This window comes from Syngnathus floridae, chromosome 6 (genome assembly GCF_059516105.1).
Source record: "Syngnathus floridae isolate MCC-2025c chromosome 6, RoL_Sflo_1.0, whole genome shotgun sequence".
NCBI classification, from domain to species: Eukaryota; Metazoa; Chordata; class Actinopteri; order Syngnathiformes; family Syngnathidae; genus Syngnathus; species Syngnathus floridae.
The window spans coordinates 12,770,210-12,783,655 of NC_142418.1; the positions used below are offsets into that span (position 1 = coordinate 12,770,210).

The 13,446-nt window shown below is 38.6% G+C and overlaps 1 protein-coding gene across 1 annotated transcript; it reads left to right on the forward strand.

The window, feature by feature from the left end:
• Window positions 1-186: 186 nt before the first annotated feature.
• Window positions 187-10,632, forward strand: hsf4 (heat shock transcription factor 4). Its single transcript, XM_088378804.1, has 13 exons — window positions 187-648; window positions 1,853-1,961; window positions 2,040-2,167; window positions 2,241-2,365; window positions 3,006-3,081; window positions 3,906-3,973; window positions 4,569-4,668; window positions 5,350-5,468; window positions 6,716-6,952; window positions 7,015-7,111; window positions 7,786-7,851; window positions 8,011-8,108; window positions 8,333-10,632. The coding sequence occupies exons 1-12, from the start codon at window positions 523-525 to the stop codon at window positions 8,068-8,070; spliced, it is 1,311 nt and encodes a 436-aa protein (XP_088234930.1). The 5' UTR covers window positions 187-522; the 3' UTR covers window positions 8,071-8,108; window positions 8,333-10,632.
• The last annotated feature ends 2,814 nt before the right edge of the window (window positions 10,633-13,446 follow it).

A 13,446-nucleotide genomic window follows, 5' to 3' on the forward strand; every position in this document is an offset into this window, starting at 1 on the left:
CTGTTATTTTTTTATTATTTTAAAAATAACCTGCGTGCGTCATTTTTTTTTGTGTAGAATGATAGTGCAGTCTTTGTAAGGTATTGTTGTACGTGTGTGTGTGCACCCGCACGTGTGTGTGTGCATGGCTGCGTGCACGTGCGCATGTGTGTGTTAGGGGATGGGTTTGAATGGTGCTGACAAAGACCTTCTGTGATGACATTCAGTTGAATGATGGTGGGGCAGAGAGAGCAGAGAGAGGGCAGAAAAAATTGGCCAACACTCTTACTGAGAGATTAATACAGATATTTCTAAGATATTTCCCAAACTAGTCAAGGACCGTAAAGGTAAATACAAACCTGGACATGACGTAAACAAGCTCAGCATGGAATCAAACCGACTGCGGCAAACTTGAGAATATCAGTAACGGATTTCCACAAGTGGATTTCTCCAAAATGAAATAGTGTCAGAGGGAACTGGCACACATACACTCGTATACAGGCCTTCCTCACTCTTACACACATCTGATTTCCTCAAGTCAGCATGCAGGAGTCTCCAGGTGCCTTGGGTGTAGATGGCAACTACACCAGCAATGTTCCAGCTTTTCTCACCAAACTGTGGACTCTAGTGGAGGATCCCGATACCAACCACCTAATCTGCTGGAGTGCTGTGAGTAACCTCAAATCATCCACTGGACACTTGTAAACAAGGGACCAGTGTGCTGCTGTGTTCATCTAAAGTACAGTAATGGTTTTTGACACACAAGTTACCCATGAAACAACAAAATACTTAAGCTGTAATGTGGATGTGTGGACCATCCTAATTAATAGCAAAATCGAAAATGTACACGTTAGCTATATGTCAGTGTGTTCATTAATTAAGAAATAAAAGAATTATAATAAAAAAAAGATTATTCCGTATTCTGAGGATTTCCACAATGTTAGCCTAAAATATAAAGTCAGAAATTTAAAACCATAATGATAATGCTATGTTGTAGTAGTTATCGGGTAGGCTACCTTGATTACTCTTGATCTTTCTGGCTAATTTTCAGGATGGAAAATTAAGTCAGTAGTCCTAACTATATTTTTCTCCGTTTGCTCACTCTGGACACTGCATACAGTACCACTACTAAGTCAAAACTATATTCACTGGTGTCAGGACAAATGCTCATACCTCCAAAATAATCTTTTTTTCTGGACAAAAATGACGTTTGTTCAACCATTAACATCACGTCGTCAAATAGAATAATCCATTTCCAAGTGAGTAATTTGCAAAAATAACACACACGTGGACTGACTTGACAAACGCTATATATTTGTGGGAAATATAACGCCAGCAAATATGAGAAAGTGAAAACCAAGGTTTAGTTAAGACAGTACCACACACAAAAACAAATAAACAAAAAATAAACGTGGACAACAACTGGTCATGTATGCTGTCTGTCATCATTGCCATTGTAGCTGCATATTCATGAGCAAACCATTTTTGCTTGACTCACAAACACTACACTGTACAAAATACTATACAATATGCTACTTGCAGTGTTTGTCTGCTCCGTGTCTTGAGGACAAGCAATTTTGTCTTTTTGATGAGCGAAATGTCTCTGTGGTCAAGAGAGCTGCCTCACATTCATGCGATCCAGTTTCCTCTGGCATCCCAACAACGTTATGTTGACTTAAGACTTTAATCGCCTATCGATGTGAATGTATGGCTACTCTGTGAGCAACTGATGGCCAGACTCTCACAATATTTGGTAGATCATCTGACTACATTGGACGTATGACTCATGGCAAATGATTTGATTGAGTGATTTATAATTAGAGCAAGATTTCTTAAAACAGCCAGGATTAATGACTGTATTTGTCTGTTTTAGACTGGGACCAGTTTCCATGTGTTTGACCAGGGTCGCTTTGCCAAAGAAGTTCTACCAAAGTACTTTAAACACAATAACATGGCAAGCTTTGTCCGACAGCTCAATATGTGTGAGTCTTTTTTTTTATTATCATTTCATCTTTTTCCCCTGTTTTCCTTCTAATGCATTTCTATTTTGCATGATCTAGACGGCTTCCGAAAAGTTGTAAATATTGAGCAAAGTGGTCTGGTTAAACCTGAGCGAGATGATACAGAGTTCCAACATTTGTACTTCCTCCAGGGACATGAACATATGCTGGAGCACATCAAGAGGAAGGTATTGTATGGACACAGAATAAAGAATACTGCGCCAAAACAAACATCATGTCACAAAATAACCATGCGTGCAGGTATCAATAGTGAAGAGCGAAGAAACCAAAGTTCGTCAAGAGGACCTCAGTAAACTGCTTTATGAAGTTCAGCTATTAAGAACACAGCAGGACAACATGGAGTGTCAGATGCAGGACATGAAGCAGTGAGTAGGGTCCAAAAAATCCATATACTGTCCATCCAGCTGTTGAAAATATACATGCTTGGAAAAACCATGTTAGCCATGTTGCGTGGTTGCAACATGTACATGAACAGAGCCCACTATTGTTGTTCAATTGCTGCTGTGTGTTCTTTGTGTGCTGCTGTTTCTTTGTACTCAGCATTGTTTGTTAATGAGAGCAGAGAATGTTCACCTGCTCACCTGACTGGCGCATGCACACACACACAAGCACACACACGCACACACAGTGACCACATTGATAAAGACACATGTATGTGACAATGGTCTAAATTATCTTACTTTTCATGAATCATAATTCTGAGCGATTGACAGTAACGTTAAGCAGAATGAAATAATTTGCCCATTGCATAACAAAGTGATTATTTCATAGTGCTCTATTTGGATGGTGTTAAAACAATCTGATCACTGGAGACATGCCCATGCCACAAAAGTGTTAATAATTTGCAGGGTACAAATAATTATTTCTTAAACAAATAGTAATGATACTCCAGCTTTGTCTCTCTCTGTATCAAATCATCATTTGTTTTTCTTGTACTAACTGAAACAAATACTAAATATGTCCCCTTCAGCTTGTAATCATATCTTTTTCCTGTCCTATTTTCAGGCAGAATGAAGTTCTGTGGAGAGAGGTGGTCTCACTGAGACAGAACCACACACAGCAACAAAAGGTCATGAACAAGGTCAGTCCATATGATCTAAAGAATGGGACTGTTGATGATGTCAGTGTGATGACTAAATATGCTTGACTGACTATTGTACCAATATTGTTTAGCCACATAGCAGATGTGTGTAAATAGCTCAATTCACTTCATGCTGTTTTTAAAAATTGCTTCCAGATGCCTTCATCAACAACAAATTGCACACATTATATCCATCAGAAAATTTTACATTTTTGTCTTCACCATTCAGATGGTCTTTCATTAAACATGATCGGAAATATATATTGAAATAAAGGCCACATACTTTTTCCTCAATATCAATAGCTGTTATTGATGAACTTTTAGTGAAATATCACTAAGACGTACTGCAATTATTTGTCGTTCATTTTAGTCAATGTAGATATGCAAACGTATGCATTAATTGTAACTTTTCCACAAATCCTTTGCTTATATAAATGATGTATTGTATTGTATTGTATTGTATTGTATTGTATTGTAATGTATTGTGTTGTGTTGTGTTGTGTTGTATTGTATTGTATTGTATTGTATTGTATTGTATTGTATTGTATTGTATTGTATTGTATTGTATTGTATTGTATTGTATTGTATTGTATTGTATTGTATTGTATTGTATTGTATTGTATTAGCCAACTCAACTACATCCACTATGTTAACTAAATATGTACGTATAGGCGAACAGACCTTCTTAAGTAAAGATATCGAAATGTAATATTCTTTGTCCGTGTGCGTGCGTGCGTGCGTGCGTGTACGTGTGCACTTATGTTTGAGAGAGAAAGGTGAGAGGGAGTTGCTGATTCATGCTGTGCCTTTTCTCTCTTTGCCAGCTAATTCAGTTTCTGTTCAGCCAGATGCAGTCCAACACACCCGGCACTGTTAGCTTGAAGAGAAAGCTGTGAGTATGAACACACACAAAACACACACACGGAGTTCCTATCAACAAAATTTAGACAAACGGGGCCACAGTGGGGCAGTGGGAAGGGCTGGCTCAGCTGACAAACTGAACCATCAAGCTGTGTGAATGGCGACAAGTGCTGAATCAGTTACACGCACACACACACACATGCACACACACACGTGCACACAGATGGAAGGCAGACCTGAGTGCATGACCCTGCTAGAGCCAATGTAAAATGCTGGTTCAGCCTTGCGGTGGGAAAGGCACGTTCTCACACAAAGGTGGCAAGAGAACAGACATTTCAGGGTCAGCATGCTGCCTGGCAAAGCTGCAGTGATGGCTCATGCTTTACCATGAGTTGACATAATCAGTTGAGTGATCATGCTTGAATCCGATGACTAAATATGTTTTACAAGGTAAAACTATATATAGCACATAATTTTTTATTTCCCCAATATATTCTCTAACGCTCTGACCGTATTGAAAACATACCAATCGTCAAGCCTTTCATTGTTCACTCAATAGGTATTGACAGCATAGTGAAACTGCTCGGACACAAACATTTAACATTAAAACCTCATTATCTGCTCAGGCCATTGATGTTGGATGATGGCTCTCTTAGCCCACCTGCGTCCAAGTTCAGCCATATTAACCCAATGGAGCCAGTGCATGAGCCCTTCTACATCCAGTCGGTGAGAGAATGTTCACAGCTTCAATTTTATGCAGCTGCCTTATACTCATTCACTGAGGTCTTACAGTCATGCATAGAATCAATGCGCTGGGATAAATAGCAACTTCTATAGCAAGATAGATAGATAGATAGATAGATAGATAGATAGATAGATAGATAGATAGATAGATAGATAGATAGATAGATAGATAGATAGATAGATAGATAGATAGATAGATAGATAGATAGATAGATAGATAGATAGATAGATAGATAGATAGATAGATAGATAGATAGATAGATAGATAGATAGATAGATAGATAGATAGATAGATAGATAGATAGATAGATAGATAGATAGATAGATAGATAGATAGATAGATAGATAGATAGATAGATAGATAGATAGATAGATAGATAGAAAATTGCTTGTCCCACCTCCTCTGTATTCTGTTATGTAATCCATATCAACACTAGATGGAAGCAGTGCTTAGTTAGAGATGCAAATACCATCACCATCCTCTCATCTGTGATTTCTACTCAAAGTTTCTTACATTTGCCCTGAGTTTTTAGGGATGGGTGGTTTGGACCAGGGGATGTCATTGATCTCTGTGAACCGTGGCCTTAGACACACTTCGAGGCCCCTTTTGATTAAGGATACTATACTTTGAATAAACTTGACTTGACCGCTCTTCTTTCACAGCCATCCAGTGATACTGCTTCATGTTCCACCACTGGGCTAGCAGGTGGACCGATCATATCGGATGTAACAGATATATCTCAAGCAAGCATGCCTCTACAGATGCAGTCTGATGAGACCAGGTAGGTAAAGTCGGTAGAAAAAGCAGTACATTTTTCAACGCCTGTCATCGTACTCACATGGCTGACACAATTCCCACAAATCTAGACAAGAGCTGTTTGAATCTGCTTTAAAGAAGTGACAGATGTGATTTAAGACAAAACTTGAAGGATGATTGTAGGACTAGTCTGAAGCATTCAATGTGAGCTTTATTTTATCCCCAAAAGCAGATATGTTTAATATATGATATGTACAATATATATATTTGTGCCCACAAGCGTTGTTTAAGGGGAAGTCAACCCCTAAATATTCTTATATGTTGTATGTGCCCCCACTAGTCTGAACACAGCATTTTGATTAATATTGCATTTGTGGAATATGAGTTAACCAGCAAAATTCACCCATTTTTATCTCTTATGGGGTGGCCGTTTTTCCACTTGCGTGAACTAAAAATGGCATCACATTTGCCAGGTCTCAGGTCACCAGATTTCTGAAACTGAGCAAAATGTCCTCCCCCTGCGATTGATAAAAATATGTGGATTTTGCCTGTTTAATTCATATTCCACAAATGAAACATTAGTCAGAACACTGTGTTTTGACTAGTTGGGCTGCACACATGATATTATTTAAAAAAAGACAATTTTGGAATGGATTTCCCCTTTAACAAGCTCAATGAGTGATCAAAGTTTGCTTTGAGACAGTCAATAGAATAGGATAGAATAGATCTTTATTGTCATTTTCACATGTACAACGAAATTAAAAGTGCCAGCCGATCAGTGCATCTGCTAAAATTAAAAAAAAATTAAAAATACAAGCTAAAAGTCTATACAAACTAAAAACCACACAAAAGAACATACACAAACAAGTGACATGTAATTGCACACCCCCATATTTTTGTCAATAAAAAAAAAAAAACATATTGCACAGTTAAACTGTAGACATGTAAATATAAACATGTAGATTACGGCTGTTTTTCTGCTCCTTAAAGCAGATCTTTTTTTTTTTAGCGGCATTTAGTGTGACTACCGCTGTAGGGTAAAAACATATGGAGTCATATGAGAACATCAGCAGAAGCTATGGAGAATGTTCTGCTTGATATTAGCATCCTCCGGAATAACAGGTTTTGCAGTGGTTTCGTTTATGATTGATTAAAATGCTCTCATGAGGTTTTATTTCCAAGACTTTAAGGATCTGTTGTGATACTTGTGCGTTACGCACATTCTCATGGACGTAGCAACTAATTTATGGGTAATTGTCCCATTTAATTAAGTCATAGGGAAAAGTGCCTGATGCTGATCAAAGAAGAGCCTGTGAGTCCAGGAGTGAGAGCAGGAGTGAAAGGTGGCGGTGTTGCTGGAGGAGACACCCTGGCGTTGAACTCCGCTTGTGAAGTGTGCACCTCAGAACCTCCCGTCCTTCCTGTTGCAATGGTGCAGTCTGTCTTAGAGGGGAGAGGATCATCTGCCTCAGTGACAGAAAGGAGGAATAAGAGAGCTGCTATTGAAAGGTAAGCACTCACGTTATGTTTAAGCGGTGACAACTTGTCACTGAGTCTATTTGTGTCTGCAGAGTGGAGTGTGGTTCTGATGCAGTGGAAAATATGGAGATGAGCCTGGAGGAGTTGCAGCAGCTGATACTCAGGAGCCATCAACAGAGTAACATGGATGTAAGCATTCACACGCATGCACGCAAACCACATGCGTGCATAAGTGGATAAAAAGACTACACAACCCTGTTCAAAGACCAGTTTTTGTGATAATATGAAATGAGACTATGATAAATTATTTCAGAATGTTTTCCATCTTTAATGTGACCTATAACTTGTGCAACTCATTTTTTGTAATCTTTTACAGAGGGGAGTTAGAAATAAACAACTGACATAAGTCCGCACACCCTTATACAACTAGGATATGATTGTGTTCTGCAATTCCAATAAACGTGATTCGGATTTTAATGATTACGATTTGCGGCGAAAAGCACAAATTGGCATTTGCCAAAATCCCAAATGCGGTAACCTAGACAAAAATACAGCTCTTTGTGGCTCTTTTCAGGTTTGTTGTTATTTTCCCAGGTATCTTATGCCCGCATTCCTTTGCTTCAACTAAAATCAAACTTGTATTTTTATTTTTTTTCTCCACTTTAACGTAGCAAATTTGTCCATACATCTCATCTTTCTTTCCTGCACAAAGCATAGCCATTAATGGTTTACTTTTATGCAGTGGTGATTTTTCCATGACTGGCATCTCGCCACCAAGAGTTACCACCTAGCATTATCGGTCCTGTCACTATTCCCTGCACTACGAGCCCAACATGTTGCCCCTGCTTTTGTCTCTTTTGCAGCCTTTCAGTGTAAACCTCCCTCTGACTGAATGGAGCTTTAATGAGATGGAGTCCAATCTCAAATCAGTAAGTTACTCAATGTAAATTTTGTGAGTCTTTAGACCTCTAGAATATTTTTCTGTTCTCTCTTTTTACTATTCCATGGACTTACCAAATTCTGCTTTTCCTGTCTGATTGAGCATTCAAATTGCTCACATTGAGGTGCATATGTCTTATACTTGACAGTATGTGTTCCAAAATCAAGAACCTGACGCTTTTCCAGCATCCACTTGTGAGAAACAGTGATTAGTTTGTGCAGTGAGTGGCCCTTTTTGAAATAGAAGGTAATAAAGTTGACAAACTAATCATTGAGATGTGCTTGTGTGTGTGTTTATGGACTACATATTGGAAAACAGCTAACAAACCAGAAATGGACTATCTCGGTTCAATCAACAGCAACAAAACACGACAAAATCGTTTTAATTTTAACAACTGAAGTGACAAGTATTTTCAGTCAAATCTATTGCCTTTCTTTGTCTGGTCCTAATAATTATACTTTTCTCTACAGGCCACAGACACATCTTACCGTGCATGAATTTGATCCTAGAAGCTGGCCAGGTTATTTATTTTATTTGCCTTTTTTGTATGCATAAGTATTCTTATGAAATGCAGAAATGATCATATTTGTACAAATAATGTCTTTTTTCTTTAATGGATTGCTCCAAGAATATCAAGACCCTATTACCAGCAAGATGCACACAGTGCATGCTTGGCTTGAGCACTTTAGTCTTTCTGTGAGAGAGGATTCCTACATATGGGTACAGAAGTAACTTATTATTTTCGAATCATATTATTGCAAATGCACACAAGTGAAACAAAATATTGTGATTACCTGAATGTGTGCAAAACATGGATTGAGACCGTCATTATATATTTTGTTCTGTCTGATTTTTGGGGGTTCTGGAAAAAAAGTGTAGACACAATCAGAAGCATTTTTGTGTGTTAATCTTAAGGCAAGTTGTCCTTCATGAAATAGAAGATTCATCAGTCAACATATGGAATCAAGCCACTCTAAACTTCATTCAGAAACCATTTTAAGTATCAGTTGGACATATTGCAAGAGGTTTAATATCTAACCTATGTACTTTAGGTCAGACACGTAACTAGGGTTATTTCGTCTAACTAAATGTATGGTTTCAAGGACAACAAATGATAGACTTTTCAACTTGACTGAACCAACCACACCACTGCATTTTTGCACAAACTCCATACTACAGTTATGGTTAAATAGTTTGTTCTTTGTTAATTGATGGCATTCTAAACATGCTGGTTTAAAGTAGACATGGATCATCTTAAGAACCAACCAGCCAACCAACCAACCAACCAACCAACCAACCAACCAACCAACCAACCAACCAACCAACCAACCAACCAACCAACAAAAAAACAAACAAACAAACAAATAAGCTACTAACTGACTGACTGACTGACTGACTGACTGACTGACTGACTGACTGACTGACTGACTGACTGACTGACTGACTGACTGACTGACTGACTGACTGACTGACTGACTGACTGACTGACTAACTGGCTAACTAAGACACTGCCTTTCCTCGCTTCCAAATTTCCTCTTGTGTTGACTGACTAAGACACTGCCTTTCCTCGTTTCCAAATTTCCTCTTGTGTTTTAATGTGGGTTCAGTGAGGTGGTTTCTTGAGCATTTCATTTCATCATTTATGCATCTATAAATTGAAGAAGTGTAGAATTATTCTTTGGAAAAAAATATCCCAATGAACTCATACTGTATGTTATGTCATTCTTTTTAAAACACTGACACTGCATATTTTCTAGCTTTACTTTTAGTGCTAGTATACTTGGGGAGACTTTCTTTAAAAAATATGATTTGTGCAATACTGTACAGAATACAATATGTGGATGACCATAGGAATGTCGTAAAGAGCAACTGTGAGTGGTGAGGTGGAAGACACCAAAGTAAAATGCACAGCAGAAGGAGAATGCTTGTCCAAAAACTTTCAAGGCAGGCGTAACATGACTGAGAGAAGGATTTCATTCGGCTTACTGTTGGGAATGAGAATCAGGGCATTAATTGACTTGGAAATTTAGCTGATCGAACTTTTACTCTGTTGCATTCTATTATTATAACCCTTATAATTGAACGTGGTTCGTTTGCTTCCATTTGAACTTGATGCGAGTCAAATGGAAACACGCGGAAGATGCCGAATTAGCCCAAACAAGCAAGAACAAAAAAATAATAATATGCCTTCTGATGTTTTAGCATGTTAACTTTGGTGTATAACATGAGGAATTGCACTAAAAATACAGTTGTATATTTGAAAGTGTACAGGCACAGCACATTTAAGACATGCATTTATTTTCCTGTTCCTCACAACAATTCGATTGTTTTTCAGGAGTGACTACACACATTCAGCTGCTGTTGTGTTCTTTATTTATCCTATTTTAATTTTTAATCATTTGCACTGGACATGAATGGATGTGTGTTAAGGCATGCTACTAAGTATTAGTCGCAAACAAGTGAAAATATGACTGCTGTAAAAGAAAGAGCCCGATATACCCAAAAAGCATTCTTACACTATGGACAGAAAATAGAATTGAATGTGTCATCTCTTGCTATCAATGGCCTTGGAACATTTTAAAATAAACTTTTCACCAAAATATTTTGACTACCATGAAACAGATATGAGGTGTTTCAATGCTTTTAAAGTGGGCCATCATCATCTGCAAATGTTAATGTGTTAAATGGCTTTCATAAAAAGACTAAAGTGCAATATTACACAGGGTCAATTGAACTGGATATGTATTTCACATGTGAACAAAATATTAATAAATAAAAGAAAAGGAATATTGAAATGAGAAATTTTCATGGCATTGGTGTTTTTTTATTATTTTTTTAATTATTTTTATCCATCCAGCCATCTATCCATCCATCCAAACCAGCCATCCAAAACTTCTCTCTCCCCTGCCACTTCGTGCAGCACATCCCAAGGGATCCCAAGGCCTTTCCAGGCCACCTGAGAGACATGGTCTCTCGAGCGTGTCCTGGGTCATCCTGTTGGTAGGACATACCCGGAACCCCTCCGCGGGGAGGCGTCTAGGAGGCATCCTAAAGAGATGCCCGAGCCACCTCATCTGGCTCCTCTCAATGTAGAGGACCAGCAGTTTGACTCCGTGTCCCCTCGAGGATGCCTGATCTTCTCACCCCATATCTAATGGGCTGGAGGTATGAGTTGGAGCTCTTTCTGACAGGGGATTCTGCCAGAAAACCTTCACAACACGTTTGTGTCTGCCAGGTCGGACAGGCATCTTACCCCAGCTTCGGAGCCAACAACTCCGCCCCTCTCTTCACCCGAGTGTCCCAAACATGCAGCCGCAACTCCGATGATCCCTTATGCTTGAACATGGTGTTCATTATGGACGATCCATATCGAGCACAGATATCCAATAGTGTTAGCACCACTCAGGTTCTGATCAGGGGGGTAGTTTACCTCCCAAACCACCAGAGGGACTCTTATGCCTATGGCACAGGGAAGCTATAAAACACGCTGTGAATTTGAACACCAGCGGGATTGACAGGAAGTAAGCAGTTTTCCACTGTGTCAATGCCTTGGAGCTATTTGTGTTACAGTGAGAGCCATACGTGGTTGTTTTGGTTACTTTTATGCTGTTATTTGCCGTGTTTCATTTGGAAAATAAACCTGCACGTCTTTTTTCTTGACCTACACCAACCGAACTCTACGTCTGCTTACGCTGTCAAGTGCAAAGGCACAAGTCCTAACTCCGTTCATTAGCCCCGAGAAGCGACTATATAGGGTACAATTACTTCAGGATCTACAAGCCATGCTTTGTTTGACCCCTCACCAAGGACCCTTTTGCCATCGGTGATCCTGCCAGCGGCATAAAGCCCAAGGCAACTTGGCTCCTAGGATCATTAGGGCACACAAACCCCTCCACAACGATAAGTTGACGGATCATAGAGGGGATATATTTTTAGCGTCTTCATTTCATGCATAATGTTTGTATATGACCTTTAGAAAAATCCCGTGTGGGTTTTGCATGTTTTTTTCCTTGTTCAGTGTATGGGTTTTCTGCAAGTACTCCAGTTTGTTGCCAAATTTCATAAACTTGCCAGGTAACTAAAGATCAAAATTCTAAATTGCCCCCGGGGTTTGTATTTATCGATTTATATTTATTTCCAGCCACACAAGCGAGTCATCTGCCAATCATCATATTTCTCCAACATAAAAAAATAAGAGGAGGCAAAAGAAACGTGTGTTCATATTTTATTGCCCAGATATTTTAAAGTTCAAAAGAGGGTACACCAGTACACTCATTGACAGTCTTCAGCAGAAACCGCTGTGCCTGAAACATTTTGTTTGAAATGTGGGTTGGCTTATTCTCACAAAGCAATACAAAAAAAACCCGATCATTTTACATAGGCAGATTTTTTTACTATTTTGTCTGTCATGACAATGACAACTTTGAACAAATTTCAAAGATATCCATCCTTTTCCTCTTATGTTTGTAGAAAAAAATATGTGTTGGATCTGGTAGTGGCCATTATGATGTGACTGTTGCAGCAAACCTCTGCAATTTTTATGGAAAATAAAAAAACTTTTTATAGACCTCCAAGGGATGTGAAGATGCAAACCAGCCGGCTGTGAAATCAGTTATTGACGTCAAACTACTGTGAGGCTTTGAAACAGTGACATTTTTAGTCTCCTAAAATGGGCATGCAATAAATGCCATTCTTTGTTTTGGGACATCTCACATTGCTAAACCTTTAATCCATGTGTTCTTTGATGGCTTCAATAGTTAGTTAAATGTTGTTTATTCAGTTTGTTTGTATGTTTTTAAGTATCCACTCATTCCCCTCTATTTTCCAGCATTCCTAGTTGCATGGGTATAAAACCTCATGTGATCTACAGTAGGGGGCGATAATTTGAGCATAGAGTCAAGTTGAACCACGCCTTGTTTGTATGAAACCACCAAAAATTTAGTACGTGACTGAATGCTTAGGGCAGTGGTGTCAAACTCATTTTTTTTGCGGGCCGCATTGTAGTCATAGCTTCTTTCGGAGGGCCATTATGACTGTCAACCCAAATAAATGTATGAGCACCTCATATTATAAACAGTAAAAGCTACAAAGCAAACTGACAAATAACTCGTTTTCAAATCAGATGAGTAAAAACTGGTCAAATATTAAAAAAAAAAACATATAGTTAAAAATGAAGACAATTTGCAATTCTAGTCAAGGCACACGAATTTGATGCACAATTTGTCTTCGCGGGCCACATAAAATGATGTGGCGGGCCGTATCTGGCCCCCGGGCCTTGAGTTTGACACCTGTGATTTAGGGGAAAGACTATATTGTATGAACTGTGAATGTAAGATCCACATGGCAAAAGGCATCAGACTAAAAAACTCATTCATTAAAGTAAATTCACTGTACAGTGTCAAAATGTTCACGATGAAATCACGATGTGCAAACACCAAAGTAGTTTGAAAATTGTTTTATACACAAGTCAGTATAGTTAAGAGCATAATTGTGCGCATAAGTGTGTGGATGATGGATCTAGGAATAAACTTTTCAAAAGCTATTTACATTTAACATTATCATTATTATAATTATCCATCCATCC

What these genes read in the sequence shown, in the direction of transcription:
- hsf4 (XM_088378804.1), top strand. Translation starts at nt 523, where the DNA reads ATGCAGGAGTCTCCAGGTGCCTTGGGTGTAGATGGCAACTACACCAGC. An exon ending in CAGATGCAGGACATGAAGCA is followed by an intron (nt 2,366 to 3,005) that starts GTGAGTAGGGTC and finishes TCCTATTTTCAG; the next exon opens with GCAGAATGAAGTTCTGTGGA. An exon ending in AAGAGAGCTGCTATTGAAAG is followed by an intron (nt 6,953 to 7,014) that starts GTAAGCACTCAC and finishes TTGTGTCTGCAG; the next exon opens with AGTGGAGTGTGGTTCTGATG.